At 42.6% G+C, this 27,609-nt stretch overlaps 1 protein-coding gene across 27 annotated transcripts in view; it reads left to right on the top strand.

The window, feature by feature from the left end:
- Positions 1-27,609, top strand: part of para (paralytic) — a 67,982-nt gene that overhangs the window by 22,249 nt on the left and 18,124 nt on the right. For 3 of the 27 annotated variants that reach the window (XM_067349006.1, XM_067348995.1, XM_067348996.1), the window contains exons 5-26: positions 844-876; positions 6,237-6,392; positions 7,202-7,407; positions 9,008-9,136; positions 10,885-10,976; positions 11,928-12,140; positions 12,482-12,542; positions 12,891-13,200; positions 13,334-13,630; positions 15,955-16,011; positions 16,907-17,359; positions 18,008-18,101; positions 18,200-18,268; positions 20,431-20,705; positions 20,875-21,048; positions 21,132-21,482; positions 21,602-21,836; positions 23,138-23,269; positions 24,062-24,194; positions 24,287-24,423; positions 24,511-24,770; positions 24,846-25,019. In XM_067349006.1, the coding sequence (XP_067205107.1) occupies positions 844-876; positions 6,237-6,392; positions 7,202-7,407; positions 9,008-9,136; positions 10,885-10,976; positions 11,928-12,140; positions 12,482-12,542; positions 12,891-13,200; positions 13,334-13,630; positions 15,955-16,011; positions 16,907-17,359; positions 18,008-18,101; positions 18,200-18,268; positions 20,431-20,705; positions 20,875-21,048; positions 21,132-21,482; positions 21,602-21,836; positions 23,138-23,269; positions 24,062-24,194; positions 24,287-24,423; positions 24,511-24,770; positions 24,846-25,019 (4,041 nt within the window). Of the gene's footprint in view, positions 1-843; positions 877-1,192; positions 5,233-6,236; positions 6,393-7,201; positions 7,408-9,007; positions 9,137-10,884; positions 10,977-11,927; positions 12,141-12,481; positions 12,543-12,890; positions 13,201-13,333; positions 13,631-15,954; positions 16,012-16,906; positions 17,360-18,007; positions 18,102-18,199; positions 18,269-20,430; positions 20,706-20,874; positions 21,049-21,131; positions 21,483-21,601; positions 21,837-23,137; positions 23,270-24,061; positions 24,195-24,286; positions 24,424-24,510; positions 24,771-24,845; positions 25,020-25,795; positions 25,919-27,609 lie in introns of those variants that run through there. The other 24 variants (XM_012379696.2, XM_012379683.2, XM_067348997.1 and 21 more) reach the window with 23 other exon arrangements.

Raw genomic sequence — 27,609 nt, 5'->3', positions numbered from 1 at the left:
GAGAGAGAGAGAGGCGAGATCGGGACTGGATTATCATCGATCGTCTGGAAAATGAGTCTTAAAAATCTAAAAATATGATTGGATCGTAACGGTTTTTTTCTGTGTAACGCGAAATTTGGCGAGTGCACGCTGCAATCGAGCGAAGCGCCGCTGAAACACATTAATCGCACGATGTATTGTATAGATTTGAATATTAAATGATTATTAAATGTACTTCGAGCGACATTTAGAAGTCTTTCACAATTGACTTCGCCAGCTGCTCCCGACTTTCTAAAGTCCCTAGTGTCTTAACTATCTAGTGTCTTAAGACAGTTGGCGGCGCGACGCGACATTGCTTGTGTTGTATAAAAATCGTATACATAACTCTCTCTCTTTCTCTCTCTATCTCTGCCACAGAAAGGCGCCGTCCGATTCCCAAATGAATCGCGTTTCTCCGACGGCTAATCCAGCCCCGATCAAGTTTGATGTGCTTGGAAAGCCCCCTTTTTCCGGCTTGCCTGATCCTGTGTACTCCCGCCGTGTGTCTATGTCGTGACGTAACACTGTGTGTTTTCTCTCCCCCTTCCCTTCCCCCTTTCCCTTCGCCTATTCTTTTAATCTCTCTCGCACACTTATTCACTCTCGTCTTTTCTGGACCCACCCAGAATCCAGCTTGCATCTCTCCGAAAGCTGCGAATCGATTCGTTCTTACAGCGTCGCGCGCCCATTCCCTCTTTTATACCGTATATTAGCATATAATTTTTCTCAATTCTCACCGATGTATCCCCCCCCCCCTCTTGCCCGCCCCCCGTATTCTCTGTATCTCTGTGTGTAACGACTGTTTCTCCATTTCTCCAATTTCAGGGAGGTTTTGGACGGAAGAAAAAGAAAAAAGAAGTAAGACGTTACGTCACGCTAAGTAATACCGCTCTCTATCTCATCCGACTTCTACCTTACTTAACTCACTCACTCACTCTACACACACACACGCGCGCGCGCGCGCGCGCAACACACACGTACACGCACACGATCTCACGATTTTTCTTCACTCGGCAGCATTTGGCCAATCGATCGACTAGAGACACGCGTCACTCACTGCCCGACGCCACACGTACGATACAATACTCGCTCACATTTTGCACAGGGATTGAAAACGAGAATAATGAACCTTCCGGTCCTTCGAACGCCTCGATAAATCGATATTTTCAATAACAGTCGCGAGCGTATCTTCGGAGCGTGCCCGGGGCGTGCATTCGCATCGGAATTCTCTGCGAGCGAGAGATTTTATCGGGAAATAGACGGAAATAAATTTATTCCATTTGTTTCTATTATTAATTTTCGAATCGTCTTAACTCCGCCGGTTTTTGTTCGCGACGATACACAAATATTTTGTCGTTCGGCGAAGAATTTGGGACTTTCGAATTTCGGAACGCGTGCGGATATTATTTATTCACGGATTTGCGAACGTCACTTTTGAACTTACAAAGCGCAACGGAGTGTGCGTTGAGCATTTTCGCGCGCGGATTATCTCGATCGTGACAAGCTCGGCGTGACGTTCGATCTCTGCGATATTAAATGCGCGACAGTTGTTTTAGGGAGAATTCCGCGCCGCCCGTCGCTCTCGCGGCCGTAAAGTCGTTTCAATCCCTGGCTATCCGCGTGCCACGGTGTATTATCGATTCCGAACGTCATCATTCGAGCGAATCGATACATCGACCTGATACCGAACATGTGCAAGTTTAATCCTCGAGGCATTGAATTCGAAACGTTTTGATTAATTAATTCGGGGACTATTCTCGGCGGGAAGCGCGAACGCGCGCCCGCGACTCGCCTCCGCGCTATCTCAATGTCGCGGACTCGCAGACGTCAGACGTCGAGTGTTTTCCTTATCGCGCATTGTTTCCTTCTCTCGGATATTACATCGTGGCCGAAAAACATGACGGTGAAGTCTCACGATAGAATTGCACACACACGATACAAGGCAGCGTGCTTTTATATATATATATATATATATTGCCCCTTTATTTGTTTGCAAATTACACAATTACACGTTCCTTGGCAAGTGTCTTGACGTCTTACGATCAAAAGCGAGCTGTGCTTGCGCTTCAATGCGCGGCTTCTCCTCGAAATACATGTCGACTGCAGAATCTCTGTGCAAGCGTTTGAACATAGAGAGAGAGAGAGAGAGAGAGAGAGAGAGAGAGAGAGAGAGAGGAGAGAAAGAAAGAGCTTGGGATAAATTGTTACAATTGCAACGGTTGCAATATTTGAAACCATCAATTGCTGTATCAAGCAGAGCTGCACCTAGCTAGCATCCATGTTATAGAATTATATATCTTTTTTTCTTATTTTAGAATAAGCTTGTAATATCAAAACTGATCGAAAATTAATGTAGCAGAAAATATTGAATTTAATTACACATGAAATACTAAGTTTATTAATTTTATCGTAGTGTCGTAAAATAATGAAACTCTAGTTATTTTAAATAAACTAACTTTAATTTGTATATTATTGTTTCTTTCTAGATAATGTCTTATTCGCGTAAAAAAAAATTATATTATATGATATATTTATTTTACACATTGTCTGTTCCAAAATTTTGGGAATTTTCTCTGAATCATCTTTATTGTGTTATTTATTTTTCAGTTTTACTACAGTAAAATAATCGATTTTTTATTTTTTCATTTTTTTTGCTCTTTCTAAAACGACGATATTATTTTGGCACGCGGACATTCAATCATCTAAACGCACTTGTGTAACGTCAAGTATTATACGTCTGGAATTGTTCGCGAATCCAGAATTCTGATTTGTTTCCGATAAGCGCGGCCCGACACACATTCGTGGAAACTGTTACAATTAATCCCAGACTCGACTGCGCAGTAATTCAGGTTAGAGGTGCATAAAACCTGATATGACCTGATTTCGAAAGCCACTTCTCTCGCGCGCACGATCTCTCTATGCATTCGCATTGTAATGATGAACGCGAATTAAAATATCGTAAATTTGAATAAGGAAATGCGAACAGAGCCGTCTGCGACGCGGCGATGCGCAGTGACATAAATCACGACATAAATATTTCGAGCGGAAGTCGCGCGATCGCCTGGTAACGCTTACATAAATTGTATATATATATATATGCCATACGTGTAACGCTTTGCGCTGATTTTCCTTTGTTTTTGGACGTATCGGCGCGCATCGTTGCAGGCTGCTTTCGAGCGAGCAAAGTGCGCGAGTCGCGCACGATCGCTGATAACACGCGGCGGTGTCTTCTCGGAATCGTATTGATTTATAGTCGCTTGCAACATCGGGAAGCTCTGCCTACGACGAAAGAGAGAGAGAGAGAGAGGGAGGGAGACAGTGAGGGAAAGACACTGCTATTTCTGACAGATCGCAGACACTTTGGAGCAACGTTAATCCCGCGGCGCCCGCGGCGCATTCGCGCGAGAACGAGAGCGCGAAGGCTTCCTGCGTCTCTCGCGCACTAACGCTTGTACTCGCTTCCGCTTCCGTAGCCGAGTCCGATTGCATATAGATCAGACGCACTGTGCTGCATCTCTCACGAAATTCGACGACAAGCGAGAAAGAATTCCTTTCCGGCACGGCACGAGCACGCAAGAATTTCGCGCGCAGAAACCATCGGCGGAACCACACTTGGCTTGCGCAAATTTTAGACCCAGTAGCCAATCTAGATCGTACACAATTTAGCATAGACACCTTCGCTAGGTGCGCAGGACGTTAAAGCGATCGGACACACTTTTGCCGCGATCGAAACGGATCTCAATTGCGTTTCGCGGTTCTCTTCTTCTTTTTTTTTTTTTTTTTTTTTTTTCCGTGACGTTCTCCGACACGCAGATGTCGTTTCAGGACCTCGGGACCCGTCGCGCATAAATTTGCATAAGCGCGCAAATGCGGAGCGTCCCGATCGAACGCCCGGCATAAATTCCGCAAAACAATGGGGGCGAGGCGTGCCGAGCGGATTATCGGTCGGGACGCTTATTTCCCGTGCATACGCTCTTATATTAAATTTGCGCGCGACGGCACGTAGATGAAGATCGCCGGCCACCGCGACGATGGGTCGGGCTAGAGACTAGAATAGAGCTATTGTGTCTAGTTAGGCGTACTCTAGCATCGAGTCGGCTGATAGAAAAGTAAGAGTAGCGTTTTTTAATTGCGACTCGCCGGAGATTCGAGCCAAAGTCCGGATGGCGTGGACCTTCTTCACGACCCGCTTTTAGCACCCACTTTTATTGCATACAGGATGTTTCGTTATTGACGAGACCCTCCCCCTCCCCCCTCGCTTCAGAAGTGGATTCGGCACCTGAAAACGAGAAAATGAATTTATGTAAACAAAAGTCTGATTTTTTTATCTTGTTTTCGAGTTACAGTCCTTCGAAGTTTCATGTGTTTCAACATAAAGAAATATTTCTTCAAGTATTGATTTTACACGTAGAATTGAAAGAACAATCGATTAATTCCTGTTTTTTCAATCCCATTTTATAAAAAAATGAAATCACTAATTAATTCTCGGCTTAATTCTACATGTAAAACTATCAAGATAAGATTGCATGCCAAGATATGTGAAGCTTTAAAAAATCGTAACTCGGAAATAAGACGAAATAGAAGGACGTCAAAGTAGTCAAAACAGTTCGTACACGTTTGTGTGAACTGTTTGGACTACTTATCAGTGCCGAATGCATTTCTCCGAACAGAGTCTCAGCAATAATGAAACAGCCTGCATTGCGAGCACATAAATCTTTTTATATGCGTCGCCACAATTTATTGGCAATGTGTATTAGCTAGAATTTCGCATAACATAATAATAAATTTCCGAGTTTTATCACAGCGATCACGGAATTCAGTAAGTTTGTTTGGAAAATCTCGGCGTTCCCAGAAGTGAGAGGTGCGCTCCGACGACACGTGACAGTCGCACGTAATGTGCTTATCGCACACGTTTTAGCGCTGTACTTCACGATCGAACGCTCGGAGGTTCCGGATTTTGTTTCGCGATGCACAGCCGGTGCGACGGTTGCAGTATATAGCGCATGGGACTCATCTAAAAGCGGGTTATGAATAACTGGTGCACTTAGAAAAGTACGCGGATGAATATTTCCAAAGAAGCGATTCGTTCGAATATTCATGTGACGGCGCTGAATATTTTACGTCCGCGTTCCGCATGCGAGAGAGTCAAATACGTTGCCGTGTGGTTTCCGTTCTTCTGTACGGCCGACTTTATACTCTTCGCTGCGCCAACACGTTCGTATATCCATGGATGTTTGCAAATGTATATTTTGCAGGATATTAAAATATATCAATATGTATTTCGGTGCCATATTTTTCGCCATTCTCGCGTAAAACAACGAAAGAGCATACAAAATATATCGGTTTTATGAAAAATTACGCGACAGAATTAGCAAAACGAAGATAATGCGATTTGTATTTTCTTTTGCTCTTGAATTGTACACGTAATGTGTTTATTTTATGTTTCTGTTGTAACTCCATTACGTGCGGACCTCGTGTGCCGCAAGTAATGGAGAATCGCTGAAACACACGGGAACGAATTCGCGCGTATCCTGTGAAATCGTGCGACACCTTAATGTCGAACGCGGAAACGCATACATCGCCTATTGTTCGCGTAATTTACGTAATATGTTTATTTGTGCTTCTTTGTCGTAACTTTATCGCGGGCCTTTTGTGCTACGAGCGGTGGAGAGTCACTGAAGCACTCGGGAACGAATTTGCGCGTATCTCTTGTATAATCATGCGGCGCGTTAATGTCGAGTGCGGAAATGCATATAACGCCGTGCCTATTGTTCGTTCAATTTACGGCCGCAGTCGACCGAAGGAAACTGATATTTTGGAAATATTTATATCAATCGATCGCTCGATTATTTTTACTTCTCACAGTCGAATATGAAAGGCGATATGTGTGACGGCCCAATTTGATTTTTCACGCAAGACGCGGCCGCAATGCGGCAATAATGGACGCATTAAAAATTATTTTTACAGTACGCCGGCTTCATTTATATCTCCGACATATTCGCTTGGATCAAAGGAATGTTACAATCGCCCGAATAATTCCGCTCTCGAGAGAAATTCAATTCGGAATTCCGTATTTTTGTACTTCAATCGCTCGCAATATAATTTCTCTACAAAAATATACAGCCGGACGCCGTTTTTGCGCGGGCGAAATTCACCGCGACGGCGACACACGTCGGAGTTCGCGTGCCGAGATAATCTTACAAGCATCTCGTTCGCAGGTACGATATGACGACGAGGACGAGGACGAAGGTCCTCAGCCGGATCCGATGTTCGAGCAGGGGGGGCCGCTCCCCGTCCGAATGCACAACGACTTTCCACCCGAGTTGTCCTCCACACCTCTCGAGGATATTGATACCTTCTACCACAATCAAAGGGTATCGATCATTGACGCACTAATTAGTTTAACTCTCTCGGGGAAGCGCTTTTCGCAAAAGCGCACACCGGAGTAGGTTTTAACGAGCGACTGCTCTCCACAGCCGCACCTGGTGCAGCTATTTTCAAACTTTGACTCGTAATTACTTTGTGGAATTTTTTCACGGCTGTAATGGAGAGAGCAGTATACCTATAGATACATTTATTTGCAACTTAAGCTCAAGGACGTAGAATTTAGAAATGGTGGAATTGAAAAAATCTACTCTCTACGTAACTCGTCGAGACATTTTTTTATAAATTTTACATTATGTTTAGAATATCCTTGTCAATTCTAAAATTATATTAATACGAGCCATCGTTAGAAATGACATTTACTATTTTAGTAATGTTGTAATATATAAATTTGTGTGTTTAAAAATTCAAAAATTTATTCTAATGTAAAAGTGTATTGTAGGGAATTTTATTTGAAGGTGAAAGTTTATTGTAACGATCGATACGATTTTTCCTTAATTATTTTACTAAATAACTTTGATAGAATAATTTTCGTCGCAAAATTATGATAAATTTAACTGAAATATTTAAATATAGACTCGTCATTCTTCATGATGTTAAAACAAAAATTAACACGAATGATTAAATTATCAAACGTTTAATAAAGCTTTTCATTGCACTGCAAGTGTTTTTGCGAAAAGTGAATCTGACAAAATTGAAGTATCGTGAACGCATGCTGCGTAAAATATAACTTGAGGTGAATCTAATTACAAGGCGATATGTGTTGCACCTAATTCTTGAAATACGCCTTTGTTCGCAGACCTTCGTCGTCATTAGCAAGGGGAAGGACATATTCAGGTTTTCGGCGACGGATGCGATGTGGTTGCTCGACCCGTTCAACCCTATACGTCGCGTCGCCATTTACATACTGGTTCATCCGATCTTTTCCCTCTTCATCATCACCACGATATTGGTTAACTGTATACTCATGATCATGCCCACCTCGCCCACCATCGAGTCCACCGAGTGAGTACCTTTCAACGTCCTGCGATCCGTGACTTTGCCGAAAAAATTTATGAATAGAGAATTTACCGAACTACTTGTAGAAAGCGTGAGTCGAGGGTTTTTCTTTGCTCTTGTTAAAGTCGCGACTGTGGAAGAAAAACTTGAATAAATAAGACACTTGAATGAATCTGGAAAACGCATCGATCCATATTCGCGGCGCTACTAACATCATTAATCACTCGGAGCAACGGCATCCTCTAGAGATCGTTACGAGATCGTTATTTAATATTATTTATTTGAATAATTATATGCCTAAATTTCCGGTTATCTGTTCTACAATTATTTTCCGATTATTTAGTAGTTCGAAGCACTTGATATACTTTATACAGTCCAGTGAATCAATTTTATCGTTGCATTTCGCGCGTCACCGCGATCGATGCGGAAGAGAAACGAACAGACAGGAAAGTCTTTGTTTTTTTTTTTTTTTTTTTTTAGATATATATAAGAATCTTGCTGTGATTGAGACGATACACACTTAAGCTTGCTCTTAAGTGACTGTGAATCTACAGTGTAGTTTAGCGTGCCGACAAGTGCCTAAGCTGGAGATGCGTTTATCGTCGTTAATTACTTTTACTTTGGGTTTCAAGATCTAGTTCGTTCTTCTCGTCAATGTTTAGCTGTTTCGGTTTTAGCCGAGAAGAATCTCATCGAAGGCTTACGGCGATTATACATATTGTTGTAAAGAATAGATATTTTAAGTAATGTTCTATACGTGTTATAGCTCTAATATATGAGTAGAGACTGTGATAAATTGTATTCCGTTGGTAAGTTTTGTATTAGTCTCTCTAGAGGTAGCACTAGGCGACGGGCAAATCGCGCGAACGATTTCAGCATGTAATCTGCAAATTCGCGGAACATAATTTTGCAAAATTTCTCAGAACAGAAATGAAAAGCTTGAAATACGCACTATTACAATTTGCAAATATTAATATCACGCGTATTAATGCTAAATGAAATAATTAAAATGAAAACTTGATTTTTATCATTTCGCACTTCACTGTGTTTTTTTTGTGTCGATTTGAAAAATGTGATAAAATATTTTTGATAATTTGTTATTAATATTTCGTTCGCGTGCGCCGTGCCTTGTGCGAACATATTGGTAGTTAATATGTATTACATCAATATATATTCAATAAAATAGATGCCAATAGTTGTCGGGAAAAATGAATCATTAAGTTTAGACGCGACTGGTCTCGCCGGCAAAAGTGATTATGCTGTTTAATTAAAAACTTTGTCACTCGCATGTTTCGAAATTTATCAATAAATTAGTTTTATATTGTCGCTGTTTATAGATTATAGATGTGTAATAGCAAATATATTTCTATTATGATATAATGTTTTTAATATTACAATTAGATATAAAAAAAGTAGTTACAATGTGATAGAAATGTTGTTATAATCACATTTTGACGCGAGGACACGTTGTTCGCGTACTCTTTCATTGTCAGCCGCGATTCTAAGCGCGCTAGAGAGAGAGAGAGTGAGAGAGAGAGAGAGAGTAGAGAATCACGACTCGCGAGACGCATTTAAAAAAGCTGAGCGGTGTGTTTGTTGTTTTCAGAGTGATATTTACGGGCATCTACACATTTGAGTCCGCCGTTAAGGTGATGGCGAGGGGTTTCATTCTGCAGCCTTTTACCTATCTTAGAGATGCATGGAATTGGCTCGACTTCGTAGTTATAGCTTTAGCGTGAGTAGTTAAAATTTATTCTTCTTAAAAAGCGAAAGGATGGAAGAAAGGGAGAAAAAGAAACGAAAGCGAAGCGCACGTAAAAAGAAAGACGGACGCGAGTACACGGTAGAGTATGGCAAAAGGGGATGAAAAGATCGTCGCCATCTTGTCGAGAAAGAGTCATCGTGACGTCATCGTGAGAATATTAAGTGCTCGATATCGTTCTTATGTTTTCTATAAATTTGAGCAATTCTATTTTAAAGTTGTGCATATAGGCGAATTGTTTTGACGTCGGAAAACGTTATATAATTATCGTCGAAGAGACTGCAATTTGTTGTTCCTTTTCGTTCCTCTCGATTTCTTGAAATAATTTCCGAAAATCACTTTTACGAGCGTTATTTTAATAGCGAGACGGAGAGATGAAATAAACTTACTGCCTATTAATTATAGTTGAAAAAAGAAATAGATTGCGTTGCGAGACGACGAAATCGTCCGAGTGGCAATCCTCGTGCGACGGTACCGAAGCGGCGAAGCGTTATCCACGCAAACGTTGATTAGCGCCGAGTTAGATCGTTCCAGGTTATGACAAGTAGATCTTCTGCGCTAGATCCGTTGAGTAAACGCTAACGTAAGATTTCCGTAGCGCTATAACGATTATGTACTCGATCTTCGTTTCCATCACCGCCAAACTTCACACGCAGAGACACGTACGCGCATACACGCATACACCCTTGGGGCGTACTCTTGTTCTAGGTACTTAAAAACTAGTTCACCTAGATAGGGATAGCATTACTCTTATCTCTTAGTGATCTTAAACAGAGAGTTCTTTATTGCCATTACGTAATACGTTGATTAGACATTAGTACTTTTACGTCGAGTCGATTAAGTCAGTTGACTAATTGTTGTAGTTTAGTACATTATATATATATATATATATATATACATATACATATATATTCTTATATACTATCAGTAATTGTTCATAGATGATCGATACGTGTGTACTCGATGAACGAGTTACTCGACTGCGCATTGTAGCATCGCCGATCGCGTGCCACGAGAGATTCAACGATCCTCCACGAGTGTTTGAAAATCATTGTTCAATAATAACGTATCTATCTTCTTTTGTTCTCGGAGGTGGACGAAGGTATTAGCGACATTGCAGAGACAATCGCAGATTTCATGTCCTACTTGGAGGGTTAAAACCGCTTGTTAGAACTATAGCTCTTGAAATTATTTATAATGTCGTGCCACTTTCTCCGAAGCGAGAGCGGTAACTGGAACGCAAAAAGCCCTGTCTTTGTCTCCTTTTCCGGAATACATTAATACGGCGAAAACTGCAATTTGGAAACTTGATTTGATTTTTATTTGGTTAAAAAAAAAAAAATATAATAGTAATGTAATTGCTTTCACCTCATGAATTTATTCGAATCGTGACTTTTGAAAGAGCGAACTTGATTAATGGAAATATAATGCGAGCTCTTGTGTATGCGGGAGGGGGGGGGGGGAATATTTCGAAAACAATTACCCGTGGCAAGCGGTGCGCGGCGTGTTACACTGAATCGTGCATGCAGTAATAGCTACCTTACGATTACACATTGCAATTTCGTGCAGACTCTTTTCGTAGGCCATAGCGAAAAGTAGCGAGTTCAAATCGTATGCGTATACTTTTTAACCACCTCCCCTTCGCCCCCGATCTTCTCTAATCTTGTTTTGCCTTTTTGTTTGTATCACTGTAATGTGTGTGATGTTCGGGTGTATTGCAGTTATGTGACGATGGGCATAGATCTAGGCAACCTTGCCGCTCTCAGGACATTTCGAGTCCTCCGAGCCTTGAAGACTGTCGCTATTGTACCAGGTATGCTTAGAGAATAGAAGTGGTTCGTAGACGCAGTATATAGTGGTTTCTAGGCGAATATATACTTGCCCGCGGTCGCTGTACACGTTGTCCCCCGCATCGTCATCACACGTTTTGTCCACAACGAATTACGTCCCACTGCAGTTTCCCACCCGCCCTTCGCCTCATACGTCCCGTTCGCCCGATGCTTTTCCACTTTACGCCGATATTTACGGCGCGTAAATCAGATTTTACAATCAATTTCTTTCTCCTTCGTTTTTTCTTTCTTTCTTATTATTTCTCATTGTGCGAAACGAACTGTCGAACGCGATGCGCGAAACTTTTATGGACGGAGATGGAGGAAGCTTGATCGCACATTATCAAACGATGTCGCGAGAAAAATGTTTCTGCAATTTTTTTCCTACAATCATTATCAGTAGTAATTTTGCAAAATTATCGTCATGTCATATTTGCGCTAAACCCCCTTTTCTGTTTGTATGTAGATTAACAGACATAGCTATAATTCTGTACTATAAAATTATAATTATCCATTATTGTTGAAATGTAGGACATACACGTAGATTGAATCATACGTGCATTTAGTAATGCAAAATAATAAAAAAGGGAGTTTTCAGATGCGACTGTGAATAGTAACATAAAAAATTAATTTATTTTCTTGTATACCGCAAAAAGTTGACACGATTCCTCGTTTCTGACATTATAATTTAATGTGACGACTGGAAAAAAAACGAAAGCCTTAAACAAACTTTCATGTCACCGTCCATAAGATCGCGTGCATCGTGCGACTTGTCCTTTCGAAAAATATCCATTTCATCCTCCATTCGTATTGCCTGCCTCGGTTGAACCGCCATTTCTCTCACACGACAAGCCGATCGGTACTCCTTGAAGTTGCCGTCGACGAGGTTTTTGCGAGGCCTCGCACTGAATCCACCTCGTTCTCTATTCGTCTAGGTCTGAAAACCATTGTCGGCGCTGTGATAGAATCCGTGAAGAACCTGCGCGATGTGATAATCCTGACGATGTTCTCCCTCTCCGTCTTTGCGCTGATGGGCCTTCAGATTTACATGGGGGTCCTCACGCAAAAGTGTATAAAGAACTTTCCTGAGGACGGCTCCTGGGGCAACCTGACCAACGATAATTGGGTGAAATTCGTTAGTAACGAATGTAAGTAACAAGTGAAATTCATCCCAGAGCACGAAAATTCGGAAAAAAAAAAATAATGGATTCGAAAGTTGTCTGAGAAATCGGAACTTTAGCTTCTGCGACGTTCAAGTCGCTTGAAAAATATGACTGGCAGCGTAAGCGCCGGTCTGATATTTCAGTAGTACACCTTTAAACATAAACTTCACTACTAACGAAGGGGGTTTGCGCGAGCTCGTAATTTTCGAGGCGCAACTATCCGCACTAATTGGTAGTTTTACGGAAATAATGAAGTCTTTTTTTCGAAATTAATTCCCAGCAATCGATGATTAAATTACGCATTGTCGTTATTTCTCTCCATGCAGCTAATTGGTACAGGGACGAGGCTAAAAATATGCCTTTATGTGGAAATTCATCGGGAGCGGGGTAAGTTGATTATTTGTCCTTCATTTGTCGTGTTCTCGCAATGCTGTGAGATCGGCTATTAAGATCCACTTTACGGAGGATATCCACAATTCGCGACGGAGATAGAATTCACTTTATAATTTCATGCGCCGTGTAATACAGAAAAGATTCGAAGAATCATAGTGCACGGCCACAGTGCGTATTCTTCGCATGCTTTCTGTATTACAAATGCAACACGCGGCGCATGAAACTCTAAATGGAAGTCTGCCGCAAATTGTGCGATCTAAATAAACGTCGACGAGGGAGTCGTTCAATATACTCGCAACGCCGATGCGCGGTTGACGAAAAAGTGACGTTTCTCGCACACAGGCAATGTCTGCCCGGCTACACGTGTTTACAAGGGTACGGCGGTAATCCGAATTACGGTTACACGAGCTTCGACACCTTCGGCTGGGCATTGCTCTCCGCCTTTCGTCTCATGACTCAGGACTACTGGGAGAATCTCTATCAATTGGTGCTAAGATCAGCCGGGCCGTGGCACATGCTCTTCTTCATCGTCATCATCTTCCTCGGCTCTTTCTATCTCGTGAACTTGATTCTCGCTATCGTCGCGATGTCGTACGACGAGTTGCAGAAGAAGGCCGAGGAGGAGGAGGCTGCCGAAGAGGAAGCTATGAGGGTGAGTGATGAATTACGAGATGTTGAAGTCGGTCCTTCGACGATCGAAGGTCACTTTCGAGGGGTAGAATCGTGATTTTCGCGTGACCTAAGACTAACGAGAACACTGACGCGTCACGATGAAACGTTAACAGGAAGCCGAGGAAGCCGCGCTGGCGAAGGAGAACAAGCTCGCCGCGCAGGCCGCCGCGCGGGAAGCCGCGGCCGTGGCGGCGGCCGCCGCGGCGGCCGCGGATCAGATCGTCAAGTCCCCGTCGAACTTCTCGTGCCAGAGCTGCGAGCTGCAGCTCTACATCCAGGAGAAGGGCAACGACGACAACAACAAGGAGAAGATGAGCATACGCTCGATCGAGTCCGCCGGCGACCAGCGGCACGTCAAGCAGATCAACAACAACCACAACGCTGCCAATAAAGCGCGAAAAGTCAGCGCCGTAAGTATCCGGCCACCGGGCGATACCTGTAACGATATCGATCTCCCTGCCGCGTCGTTTGACGTAACGTACCGTGTCTGGCCCCTTGTTATCAAACCTCACGATCCCCCCCCGACCTCGCCCCCTACGAGAGCAAGTTGCGCGAGGCCATTTCGATCCGACTCGACTCGTCGGGTAGTGAAATTGATCGCGAAAATTCCGGAACTCCCGCGGTCGCTTCCAAGTGTCAGCCCGATTTACTCACCGAATATATAGGACTCTTGTGCACGGTGATATATTTATTAGCGCGGCCGCGCTACGGGCTGACGGTGGGAGACTCCTCAGGTCATTAGGGCGCGCAGTGAGTCTCGGCGAATGCAAATCTGGGTGCGATTAGACGAACTTGGTAATAACTTACGTTCCGCCGCTGCGCTGTCGAATGGATAGAAGCTGAATATGTCCAATGGTGTACTCGAGTCGAAATTTTGGCCCCTTCATTCTGCGACAGTAGCGAAATAGGTCTTCGGTCTTCATAGCAGCTGAATTTATAGCGGCTCCTATCTCGACCCTGTCGACAATTTAACTTTTCCCGGCTCCAATGCAGATTTTGTGAAACGACCTGTATTGAAGCTGGGAGCTACATTCTATATAGGCGTCTCGCTCATAAAACTATTATTATAAATATGAGAAAGAGATACATCAAGTCACATTTATGTTTATATTTTGTCATGTTATTTTAATAAGTTTATTAAATTTATTTATTTTTTTCATACACATTTTTCATGTTATTATTTTAATGTCTAACGTATCGTTATATGATTTTGAAAATTAAAATATCGAAAACATATATGCAGCTTCAAAATAGCAACATTTTATTAATTTATGAAGCACCTTAGGCGCAAAGAGCATCCTTGAGATCCTTCAGAGCATCAAAGTGAAACCATAATTTCGACTCGGGTATCCTTCCTAATTAATTCGCACTAGGAAAACGCAAATACAGATGCAATTAGATCGAAGTTTCAAAATGCCTAGTAAACGCATACTTTGATACCTTAACCTTAATGTCTCAAGACACAGCGAAAAGAAAAAGAAGTCGCGACGAGTCGAGCCTTCCTGTAATATCCGCCGCTCTGTAGCATGCTTGGCGCATTTAGGATATCCCAAAAAATGTTTATCGCCGTAGCAGGATTGTAAAAATTTTAATAAAAAAAAATCCACGCAATAAATTTTTACAACTCTAATAACTTTAACGACTAAATTTTGACGAAGAAATTGCGAATTCTGAACTTCTTCGAGGACTCTGCTGCTTGCATACACTTTTTTTGGGATTCGCTGCGTTTCTCGACTGCTCGTATTATGCCATGACCCTTTGGTTAGGTGGCTTTACGCATAGAAACCTGTCTTCCTCTCGTTGACATCATTCGCCCGCAGCTGCATCGTACACACATTCTCAAAAGTGTCGAATATTATCGCTTCAATCTCGCGAGTAGCGCGTGGTAGCGCGCGGAACACTGAATTCCGGCCGTATCGACACGGTGCATACTAGACATACATCTCAATCCTGTTTTACAGAGTCCATGCATGCGGAGAAGTATGTGCTGCGATTAGTATCAAGCGGAGATACGAAATGGCGAGTGTCGCTTACACTGCCCGTTACGTGGAAATTTCGATGGACAAAATAATTTTTTTTCCATCTTTTACAAATAATGATAAAAAATATATACACTAGTGAAGTAGCACTTTTGAGTTTATTTAACAAATTATAATCGTGCACAGAGGCGCTAGAATTTTTATAATTTTTTCTAATCATTCAAAATGGTTTAATTATTCGAAAAATAGAGTTTGTTTTAGAATCTCAAATTATTTGTGATTATTAAATTTATTTATCTTAATATGTTTATAGCAAGTCACTTTGAGTGAATGTAATTCTGGTTTGCAACATTTAAAGTTTATAATATAGATGCAGCGCGAAGAAAGATTTATTTTGCCTGGAAAAGGGTAAATTTATGTCACGCGAGCTCTGATGGGTCTGTTTTATTCGACTTGATAAATTGCGGATGTAATCGGCGATTTTCGTGTCTCCAGCTCTACGTTCTCGCTAGTTACGCGACTCCTCATACAACTGCTCTCCCTACGTGTAGCGTAAAGAATATATTCTCTCTTATAATTTCTTTATATTTCGTTTCTTCTCTCTGTCCGCCTCCATCCATCGATTGTGTTATATGTGCTTCTGCAAGTTGTTATGTGATACTCTTAACCCTATTTCGAGTGCCTCGTTGGTGTACACATTAGACCACGTTACGAGCCGTTTGGTAGGAGATATCTTTTCTTGTTTTTTTCTTAAGGTCCCTCGCGCCGCTAATGGCCAGTTTACTTATGCCTACCAGGAAAGCCTGCGGAAGGTACGTGTGTCACGACGTGTGTCTGTCAGCACCGACCGTACGTACACTAAATAGCACCATAGGACCCGATCACGATCTCACAATTGTCATCCTCGAGACGGCGCCATTCATCAAAAAACGATGCTCCGCCGCGTCGCGGCTCGCAGACGGGCGAGTCTCGTGAAATCCGCTCCGCCGGATTTCCGTTCTCCCGACAAGCGCGATGATCAGTCGATTCTCGCCGTCTTTTCGCGACAGTAACGATCGCGTCTAACGATGAGTCTGGTCGAGCGGGCAAATTGTTTTCCTTTTTTTTTTTTTTTTCTCACTCCTAATCAGCTGCATCGAGCAGGATGCGATCGATGCCGCGCGTGTCATTCGGGACAATCAATTACGGTTCACTTGGAAGACGACCAGATGTACGGCTTGCGCCATCGCTCTGTCATCGTGTTTCGCAACTGGATGATCAAAGTAGGGGCGGGATTGACAGACGGTTTCTGGTTCGTTCGAAGAGTCGCCCGCCGTTGCGTTGCGTCTCGAAATCTCGAATACGAATGAATTTTTCAAACAACATTTTCTTACGTATCCATTCTCTCGTATCGTTTGGAAAAATACCGCGGCCTGGAATCCACTTGAAATGACAATCGTCACGCATCGCCGCTCGCGACTCTTCGAACGATCCCGCTTAGGTCGCGGCGATCGATTTCGAGTATACACGCGCGCGAAGAAATGTCACGATCGCCCCCGAGGGAATCGTCGCCGAGACGCCTTTCCAGCCGCGTCCTCGCCTCCCGGGGGGGAGAGAGAGAGAGAGAGGGAGAGAGAGGGAGAGAGAGAGAGAGAGAGAGAGAGAGAAAGGGTCGAGAACGGAGAGAAAGAGAGAGAAAAGCGGTGGTCCGCTTTGTTGTAATTTCAGGCGAGCCTGAGCCTACCCGGCTCACCGTTCAATCTGCGCCGCAGCAGCCGTGGCAGCCACCAGTTCACGATACGCAATGGCCGCGGCCGGTGCTTCGTGCCGCCGGGCGGCGACCGGAAGCCCCTCGTGCTGTCGACGTACCTGGACGCCCAGGAGCACCTGCCGTACGCCGACGATTCGAACGCGGTCACGCCGATGTCCGAGGAGAACGGCGCGATCGTCGTGCCGGTGTACTACGCGAACCTCGGCTCGCGTCACTCGTCCTACACCTCGCACGCCTCGCGGCTCTCCTACACGTCCCACGGCGACCTGGCCTTCCCCGGTATCCGTGGCATCGACAGCATCGGCAAGCAGCTCACCAAGCAGGAGCAGATCCTCAGGAATCGCAACAACAAGCAGACGACGCCCGCGAACGGCCACGTCACGGACACCAATCAAAAATCCTATCACTTCGTAAGTGATTTTCGAAGTGATTTGCGGAAACTCGTGGATTTGCCGATGATAGATAGAGATCGGTAAAGAGTTGAGCGCGCGCGCGCGGAGAAAAGAGGATCAAAGGGGAATAAAGTGGCTTTAACGGAGGTTCAAATACTTTGCATTTTGCTACGGAAACGCAACGCGATATCTTTGCCATAGGAGCTTATTTCTCAGATTCTAAATGCTTCAAAAATGCAAGGATATAAAATGTTACAGAGGCAAGAAATTCTGTCAAAATTTACTTTACACCGGAATAAATTAGTTTTTTTTCTCACACTTTGATAGATTCATAAAATATCGCCGAAGACTCCGAAAAAAAAAAAATATCTTTGATCTCTCGATTGTCATGAAATCTATTTTCGCTGGAAATGCCAGGTACATATAATTTGAGTTATACATTCGCTAATGCATAAGAGAAAAGAGAAGTTTCCGGTACGAACGCGAGAAAGTCAACTTATCCCGACTGCGAGAAAAAAATGTACATGTAATTTCTCGTTTCATAATTCAATATGGCGGCGGTGAGAAAACAGGCGCCTTTTGATATTCCGCATCAAGTTCGAACGCGCGAGAGCAAAACGCAGCTATCTTCGCCGATTATGTTTGCAACTGTTCCAAAATTTCTAGGAAACCGATCTGGAGGATCCCATGGGCAAGACCAAGCAACAAGACAATCCGTTCATCGAGCAGTCGCAGCAGCACACCGTCGTCGACATGAAGGGTGAGAGATCGCTTTGTCGCGAAACTAAGTTAACGAGATAGTTTCTCTCTCGGATGATCAAACTTACAAACGGTTCGCTCGTATCTCTTCTTGCGCAGATGTAATGGTGCTGAACGACATCATCGAGCAGGCCGCCGGTCGCCAGAGCCAGACGCCGGAGCAAGGAGGTAATGTCGCGTTCTCATCTCGTATCTCTCTCTCGTCAAGTACATCTCGAGTTTTTTTTTCCCCTCTTTTTTTTCTGTTTCATTTTTCTTTCTGTTCCATCCCTACTGCAAATGTGTATAATCGTGTGATTGCCGAGCATCCTGCCGTTCGATGTACACTATGGTTTAAGGTTATCTTTCGTCGTACTTACGCTCCCTTGCGTTGGTATTACCTTGCTGAAACCATTTTTCTGAGCCGCGCGCCTTCTGTACATAGCAGATCGATCGAGTTTCACTTTCCCTCTTTTTTTTTTTTGTTTTTGTTTTCTATTTTCAACCCAGCCAACGCAGCGATGTGAGATCACAATTCGTGTGTTACATTTGACTTTACTTTCTTTTTTTTTCTCTCGTTTGTTTACGATTTGAGCATGGTGTGTAAATCGATGCGGTTACGCCACATACACAATGGATCGTTACACACGTCTCGGCGATTGCCAACGAGAATTTGAACGAATACTTCAATGACGATTAATGTAAAAGCAGGAGAGCTTGTCTCTCTGAGCAGCGTGATGCGATGAGAAAGAGTCACGATTGCGGCCCGTGGGACGCCCTTGAGGGCGGTTTGTGAGATTATTTTTTTTGGGGAAACAGAGTTTGTTCGTTTCCTGCGTGACATGACACAGATTACCACCTTCGCCGCAGCTGCACGATCCTGGTCGCTTTGTGCTTCGACATTTTTTTTTAGAGATTATTTTGAATAAATTAACTCTCAATCGTCGATAAGCCGCAAGCAACATTAATAATATATTTTTGAATTTATTATTGCAGTAAAAATTATGTATTGTATATATTCATATCTCTTTCTTTTATTCTAAATATATAATATTTATATTGTACATTGTTAAAGTATACTTATGTTTATAATTATATTTGATAATATTAATTTTATGTTAATTAGTTTACTTTATTAACAAAAATTCTTTTAGATAATGTCCCGAATATTACTTTTATTTTCGTCGATGATTGAGAAATCCTTTTATTTATCTTTTATTTTTGACAAAAGAAAAACTGCAGCGATTTTGATTAATCTTTCGATATTTTTGCACCATTGCATCACCGCGTTGAAAGGCACTGTCATATTTGTTTCGGGTGCACAATATATGGCGAGATTAGCATATTAAGAAGAATATAGGAGTGTGTCGTTAATCTTTGTAAAGATATTCGGTAATTTATGATTCGTAGAATTCGAATTTTTGCACGCAAAGCTGAAAATTGCACTCTTGCTGCATCGCGTCTGTGAATCTCGTGGTCGCAGTCGTTCGCACAGACCGAATTCGTCTTTTTCCAAAGACCGCGCGAACATTTGACAAATGTGTATAAGATCGTTGTTAATTGTACTTTACTGTAAATTGAGTTGCAAAAAATCCCATGTGGTTACATTTGCGTTTGATTGTCGTCAATTGTTTATACCGCAACAATGCAACAAAATTTAATCCTTTCGCCGCATTTTTCATCTAATATCGAATCGTAAGAATAATTTTTATTCTCCAAGTTTAATGCAACTGTATTTGCGTTATTATAATAATTTTTTACTGAAGAAAGAAGTATAAAAGAGAAAACCTTCATGGTTTTTTTTTAGTGGCGAAAGAATTAAAATAAGACCACCTTATTTGTGTGAAACATAAAGTTGTAGTAATTAATGTTGAGTTCGAAATACTATATGGTGATTATTTATGTCGCATTGCACATCGTTCGCGCCATTAGTGCACGTGTTTGTTTGATTTTTGTCATTCTTTATTTCAAGAAATTAGCGATTTATGTAAACGCTACGTTGTCTATTGTATCAAGCATCATTATATCGTGCAAATTAACACATGCATAAAATTTATTTTCAGAAATAGAGTATAGAAAATAACGATAGAAAAAAAAAATACATCGTAAACATCGAATGATATTTTACACGGCGTAGCGTTCGACATGTTTATTGGGATTTACGCGCGACTCATGATGTATGTATGTGCGTGTGCCTCCTTTTATTTTGCCACGCCTTCTGCTTGCCTGCCTGCCTGCCTGCCTGCCTGTAAATATAATCTGTGATCTCGAAGAATGAGCCTGAACCAAGTATAAAAACCTCTTTCCCCAAAAAGAGTGGTGCCAGACAAAGTTACTAACGCGCGTTACAGTTTCGACCTATTACTTTCCGACAGACGACGATGAAGAAGGGCCTACGTTCAAGGACAAGTTATGGGCCGGATTGCTACGTTGTATCGACATCTTTTGCGTCTGGGACTGCTGTTGGCTCTGGCTTGAATTTCAAAAGTACGTGTCCTTGTTGGTGTTTGATCCGTTCGTAGAGCTCTTCATCACACTCTGCATCGTTGTCAACACGCTCTTTATGGCTCTGGATCACCACGACATGGACAAAGATATGGAAAGGGTGCTCAAATCTGGCAATTACGTGAGTATTGCGACGCAAGTGCGAATAAATACATCTGATACTTAAGTTCGGTTTTTCGAATCTAAAAGTTGGCCAAGTTTCATTGATTCTGATTTAAAATATGAAGCGCACAATCTAAGTACTTTTGTATTGCGCGAGTAAACGACTGACGATCCGATTCGAACTCTAGTTCTTCACGGCAACATTCGGCATCGAAGCGGGTCTGAAGCTGATAGCGATGAGCCCGAAATATTATTTTCAAGAGGGCTGGAACATCTTTGATTTCCTCATCGTCGCTCTGTCGCTTCTGGAATTGGGCTTGGAAGGTGTGCAAGGTCTGTCGGTATTGCGATCCTTCAGATTGGTGAGTGCCAATTTCTCTTCACTCTACAATTACGTTACCGATCGAGCGCGATTGTTTTCAACCGTACCGTTCACCTCTTTCAGCTGAGAGTGTTCAAGCTGGCTAAATCATGGCCTACGCTGAATCTGCTGATCTCCATCATGGGCAAGACGGTGGGCGCGCTGGGTAATCTAACGTTCGTACTGTGCATCATCATCTTCATCTTCGCCGTGATGGGCATGCAGCTCTTCGGTAAGAACTACACCGACAACGTCGACCGCTTCCCGGACGGCGACCTGCCCAGATGGAACTTCACCGATTTCATGCACTCCTTTATGATCGTGTTCCGAGTGTTGTGCGGGGAGTGGATCGAGTCTATGTGGGATTGCATGCTCGTCGGCGACGTCTCTTGCATACCGTTCTTCTTGGCCACCGTCGTCATCGGTAACTTGGTTGTAAGTATAAAGGCGATTCGCACATCGTTATATTTATGATTCGGGCGCGATTGCGAAATTGCGCGAATATCGCGCGCATCTCGCCGACGATTAATCACGTTACGTTCTCCGCGAAACAGGTCCTGAATCTCTTCTTAGCTCTGTTGCTCAGCAACTTCGGCTCGTCGAATCTGTCGGCCCCGACTGCGGACAACGACACGAACAAGATCACGGAGGCGATAGATCGAATAGCACGTTTCATTAAATGGATCAAGCGAAATGTTCTTTACATTGCTAAGTTGATGCGAGCCAAATTCACCAACCAGATATCCGATCAGGCGCCAGGTGAGGGACCGTCCAACAGTTGGAAAGAAGGTTTATATCCAATCAGATCGCTTGCTGTGTGCGCTGTGTAGTTCGTGGCACTGTCTTTCAGTTCTCGCTTTACACTTCTTCCACACGTTTTGCCGGTGCCAGTCGGCGATCGACGGCGGGTCCCGCGATACGACGGTTGCGACGATCTAGGAATGACGAGCATAGCAGATCTTTTACCGATCAAATTCCATTTGGAAAATGTTATTTTATATCACTCGCTTTGGATATTTGAAAGGCGTTTTTATTGATTTATCTCTTGCGCTATATACGATATTTGCAGTCAGCCGTAAAGTTCGTAAAGCTAATAAAAACACACGTCGACTGGCACGTTCGATTTATTACGCAAACTCTTTCAATTTTACTTGGTTCGCTATTTCGCTCCGTTAAAATCGCTCGCAATATGTAATCGCATTTATTATTTGATGCGAATAATAAGAAGCTCCAACTTTCTTTAAATTTGAACCCGGGTTCGGGTTTAGCTGTCTTTGATTCAGCAATTTACAAAAACAGAAGAAATGAATAATTCGACATTTTAATGCATCACGGTGGGTTTGATCGCGAATTAAGTTTTGTTTCGCTGATTAGCGCCTGGCAGTTATACGTTGCTATGCATTTTATTTTGGGAACGCATATTTTACACGACGTAACACTTTGACGATCATGAGATTCGTCCAAGTCCAACGAACTTATTATTAAGCAAATTTAGATACGTACATAAGAACTCGCGTGATGCGTGTTACATTTCTTTTTTGCAATAATCCAAAAGTTTCTCGGATTCGAACAAACTTTTTATTTTATTATTATTTATTTTCATTTTCTCGCGCGATTAAAGTCATACGAAAAGAAGTTTCTCGAACAGATTAAATTATGAGAAACTTTTAATGTATCTCGATAATGCACCTTCAACGTGCAGTATTTACGAAAGTGTATCGCTGGAAATTTTTATGCCGATGGCAAACAAGCTAATGTAACAGGCATCACGCATAAAATATCTACGATTGCGGCTGAAAGTCGCTAATGTGTATCATTTTCCGGTTAAACCGGATCATCGCCACCGAGCACAAGTGACACCGTACACGACTGCATGCGAACGATGTGATCATTTTACTAACTAAGCCTAACTCCTTAGTTCCGACGTGTTGGAAATCGCGACGGAAAACAATACACACGCGTGTACGAGAAAGTACATGTATATAGAAAAAGAGAACATTTTTCTGTATCATTTTCGACGCGTTCCGGTTTGTTTTCCGATACGAGTTTCCTTTATAAGGGCGGATTAGAGATTTTGTGTGACTGTGCAGATGGGATTGATCGCGATGGGGACCTAGATCTTGCAGATGGAGAGCTGGACGCGTACAGAGACAAGAAGAGCGCCAAAGAGCTTAATCAACTTGAAGTCGCCATTGGCGACGGGATGGAGTTTACCATTCACGGTAAGCGTATCGGAAACGACAAAAGTACACGCAGCCTTTGTCGTTAATAACAATTCTCTTGTCTTGATTAGCGTTTTTCGTTGACAAAGATATTACGTGACGTAAATGGGAAAATAATCGTATTTCGTAAATATGTTTTCTCCCTTAATCTTTTTCCATTATCAAAGATGTTTATAGAACGATATTTCTCTCATCAAAGATATGTGCAAAAAAGCGTAGTCACGTTATTTGCAAATGTAGGATATTCTAAAACTCAGGATTATGTTTTTTACGACACATGCTGATTAATTTGGAGTTGATTTTTTTTAATAAAAATGTCGAAGATCGTTATTTATCACACCTTCCTTTCAGTATCATTTATCTTTCATAATTTTTTTAAGTTTTAAAATTCTATTAAAACGTATTTGAAATTAAAGGGAAAATTTAGATGCGTTTTTATCTTCATCTTTAAACAAACATTCGATATTTTCACTGAGAAAAAATCAATTTCAAGTTGATTAGAAAATATGTAAAAGGAAGTAATGAGTTCCCATGAAGACAATTTTGATATATAAGCCATGATAAAAATTATTTTTTTTAATTAAAATTTTGTCGAGAAATTGCTCTGAAATAAATTCCTAAACTTTTTTCATAATGTAGATATTAAAGGAATGTATTGTGCAAATTTCCTTGTCTTTTTTTTTATTATAAGAATTTTAAAAAAATTTACATCCATGACAGCACGAGGATAAGACTTCGCAAAAATAAAGATGTAGCGTGATTGATATATCGAATCTGATTTCCTTCTTAAAGGAGATTTGAAGAACAAGCTGAAGAGAGGCAAGCTGTGCATGAACAATACGAAGGTTATCGCAAATTCAATAAACCATCACGATTATAGGCTGGACAACGATTACATTAATCAGAACGAAGACGACACTATCAGGTCGGTTCACGATTTTCTCCAATCAATCTCGCGCAGCTCAGACAGCGTTGCTGTTTGGAGTTCGTTTCACTCAAGTGTCTTCTTTTCAACAGTAATAAATCATACGGCAGTCACAAAAATCGCGCGTTCAAGGACGAAAGCCACAAAGGCAGCATGGACTCGCTGAACGGCGAGGAGAAGAAGGATGCGAGCAAGGAAGACTTGGAGCAGGAAGAAGGTTCGCAAGAAGGTCCGACAATTTGTCTCACTTTAGAAAACTTTCATCACCTTCGATTTTCTTTCATTATCAAACTAATAAAACTGTCCGTGTATCCAGATCTCGAAGACGAGTGCGAAGAAGAGGAAGAGGGCGACGTCGTGATCATACACGCGGATGACGATCCTATTCAGCCGAATTATCCCTCCGATTGCTGTCCGGAAAATTGCTACAAAAAGTTTCCATTCCTCGCCGGCGACGACGACGCGCCGTTCTGGCAAGGCTGGGCGAACCTGAGATTGAAAACCTTCCAGCTGATCGAGAACAAGTACTTCGAGACTGCCGTCATCACCATGATTCTTCTGAGCAGTTTGGCCTTGGTGAGCTTATCGATTGCTTTTCATTTCGTCATTCAGGAAAGCATTCGGGAAGCGGCTAATCGAAACGATTTGCAGGCCTTGGAGGACGTTCATCTTCAATCTCGACCTGTTCTGCAGGACATATTGTACTACATGGACCGAATATTCACTGTGATCTTCTTCCTCGAGATGTTGATCAAGTGGCTAGCTCTAGGATTCAGGAAGTATTTCACAAACGCCTGGTGCTGGCTCGACTTCATCATCGTCATGGTAAGTCGCGCGGCTCGTTCTCTCTCGCTCTTTCTCTCTCTCTCTCTCTCTCTCTCTCTCTCTCCAATATTATGGCCCAGTTATTCAAAATGTTTGATTTTGCATCAAGCGTGCAATCGGTGCCACGCTATACATCGTTGAAAAATATTTATTCAAATATTTACATGTTCGAATGAAAATTTAGCACAAAATCTTAGTGAAACAAGAGCTCGATTGCACACTTGACGAATAATTCACGAGAGGATCTTGTCGTTCTCCTCGCGTTGTTTATAAATTTTCACGATTTCGGGAAACTGTAAAATACTGTAAAATATCGCAGATTACTTGCCGATTGCGAGAATAAGTCATTTGCGATACGAAGTCGCAGGAAGCGTGTTCATCCGTGCTTCGGTGAGGAGAGAAAATTTCCATATTCATAAATAGATATGAAATATATTTTATACAAGAAACGATACACATTGTTATACAAGTAAAGTGGCAAAACTGTAGCACGGACGACACTTCCTGTTTGGCATAAAATTTTCACACACGACGAATGTCACGTGTACGGAAGAGATCTCTCTCGTTTCTTTTTTTTTTTTCATTCGATCTCTCCTCCCTTCTTTTTTCTTTCTCCACTTTCGTCCCTTGATCGACTAATGCCGATGTGCGAAGCCGGTGGGAGCCGAGCGTGGGAGCTTCCGGTGGATATCTCTTAATCGATCGCCATTAAGTATTATTGTTAAGAACTGACGCAAATTATGTCCCCCCGTCTGATGAATGTTTGATGAAACTAGCTATCACTGATCAACTTGGGCGCAATCTGGGCCGGCGCAGCCGACATCCCGGCCTTCCGTTCCATGAGAACACTGAGGGCCTTGAGGCCTTTACGGGCAGTCTCACGGTGGGAGGGCATGAGAGTAAGTCATCGGTTGGCGAGGACTTGAGCAAAGAATCAATGAAACCGAGCTGACTCGCGCGGCCTGTTTATCGCGACGACGTTCGATGGATCGTACGGAGCTGACGGATCGATCGATCGGTAGCACGTTCGAACTTGTCCACCGAGCAGACCTCCGATTGACGAGGGACTGCTGGTTTTGCATGGATCCTTCTTCTCTGTCTCTCTTTCTTCCTCTCAAAGTAGCGACAATGATCGTCGGCGAATAGGTCGGGAACGAGTCGGGACGAGTCTCGCTCTTCGATCGCCGGTTCAAGCGTTGACCAACCGTCGGCAACATTCACCGAGAAAATTAATTGGCTTTGTCACTGCGAAGAACTTATCATACATCGGTTCAAGTAAATTTATCGATTTTCCACACGTCTTTAAATATAAAATACATTTAGCTTCGCCGCAGTTTTGCTTTCGTTCGCGGAAGAAGAAATAATTTCGCAAATCGACCGCGGTCGGAGCGGGAGCCGCCGATCCTTTAAAATCGAGACTGGACTCGTCTCGACTCAATTCCGATCGACTGTGAGCTTAGCGATTTCCATTAGAATGCGATATCGATCCGTTGGACGCGGTACGAAGCTTCGGCTTTGAAGCATTCGTTGTGACAAATGGGAACGAGGTGAAAAAGAAATGGGGAGTCTTTAAGGGAAGCAATTGGGTGGAACGGCTACGGCGAGTGTACCTTGTTAATCAATGGTGTACTATGGTGTGCTTATACCGATGTGCAGAGATACACAAAATGGCATCTCTACTTGGTGTCTGCACTGATACTGGAGTCATTGTCGTACTAGCTAAAGTCGCCTATGTACGCCTTTTTCTAAGAGTCTCTTGATACCAGTAATCGTTGTGCAAAGTACCATATATCTATATATATATACAATATATATATTATATATACATATATGCTTTCTGTGTAGTGTGTAAAAAACTTCCTCGTGTGTGTGCGTGTGCGCGCGCGCGCGGGTGTGTGAATGTTGTATGCGCCAGCGCGCGATATGTCATGTTTATCGAGATCTCTCTTGGGCCACGAATTGCGACGCACCGTTCGCGGAGATCCTCGAAGGATGCGCGAGTGCCTTTTCTTTTCTTTTTTTGCAACTGAGAGATGCGTCCGTTTTTTAATATCTTGTTCTCCGTTGTTATTCGTCGTTTGTTCGACGACGGAATCGATTCCCGCGCGAGTCCCGCGGTGGTGCGACGCGATTGCAAGTATGACAAACCTTTTCGTCTGTTTCAGGATGCAGCCGATAGTACTTGCTCGTATGACGATAATCCCTACCGAGTTGTTTGACGTTCTATCTATCTCTGTCGTTGATTGTGTGCGTGTGTGTCTATATATAATATAAAAATGCATATGCATATCCTCCTGCATACATGTAATATATACGCACATACACACAGTCATGTATATCTCCCGATTACTGTTAACTATACTGCTGTATGTGCCGTATATCTGGAATCTCTTTACGCCTCTACTTCCCTTTTCTATATACCTGTTGTACCATAACATAGTTCTTGCTCTGTAAGTACCGTCCAGTGTCTCTCTTGAGAAAAAACCAATTGAAAAAACCTTCTCGATTCGCATACGAAACACGCCTTCTCTTCGTTTTGTGACAATTTAGATTTGCACAGTCGATAAATGATCGAAAAGCATGACGTATG

Source organism: Linepithema humile, chromosome 2 (genome assembly GCF_040581485.1).
Source record: "Linepithema humile isolate Giens D197 chromosome 2, Lhum_UNIL_v1.0, whole genome shotgun sequence".
Classification (NCBI taxonomy): domain Eukaryota; kingdom Metazoa; phylum Arthropoda; class Insecta; order Hymenoptera; family Formicidae; genus Linepithema; species Linepithema humile.
This window is presented reverse-complemented; position numbering and strand designations above follow the sequence as displayed.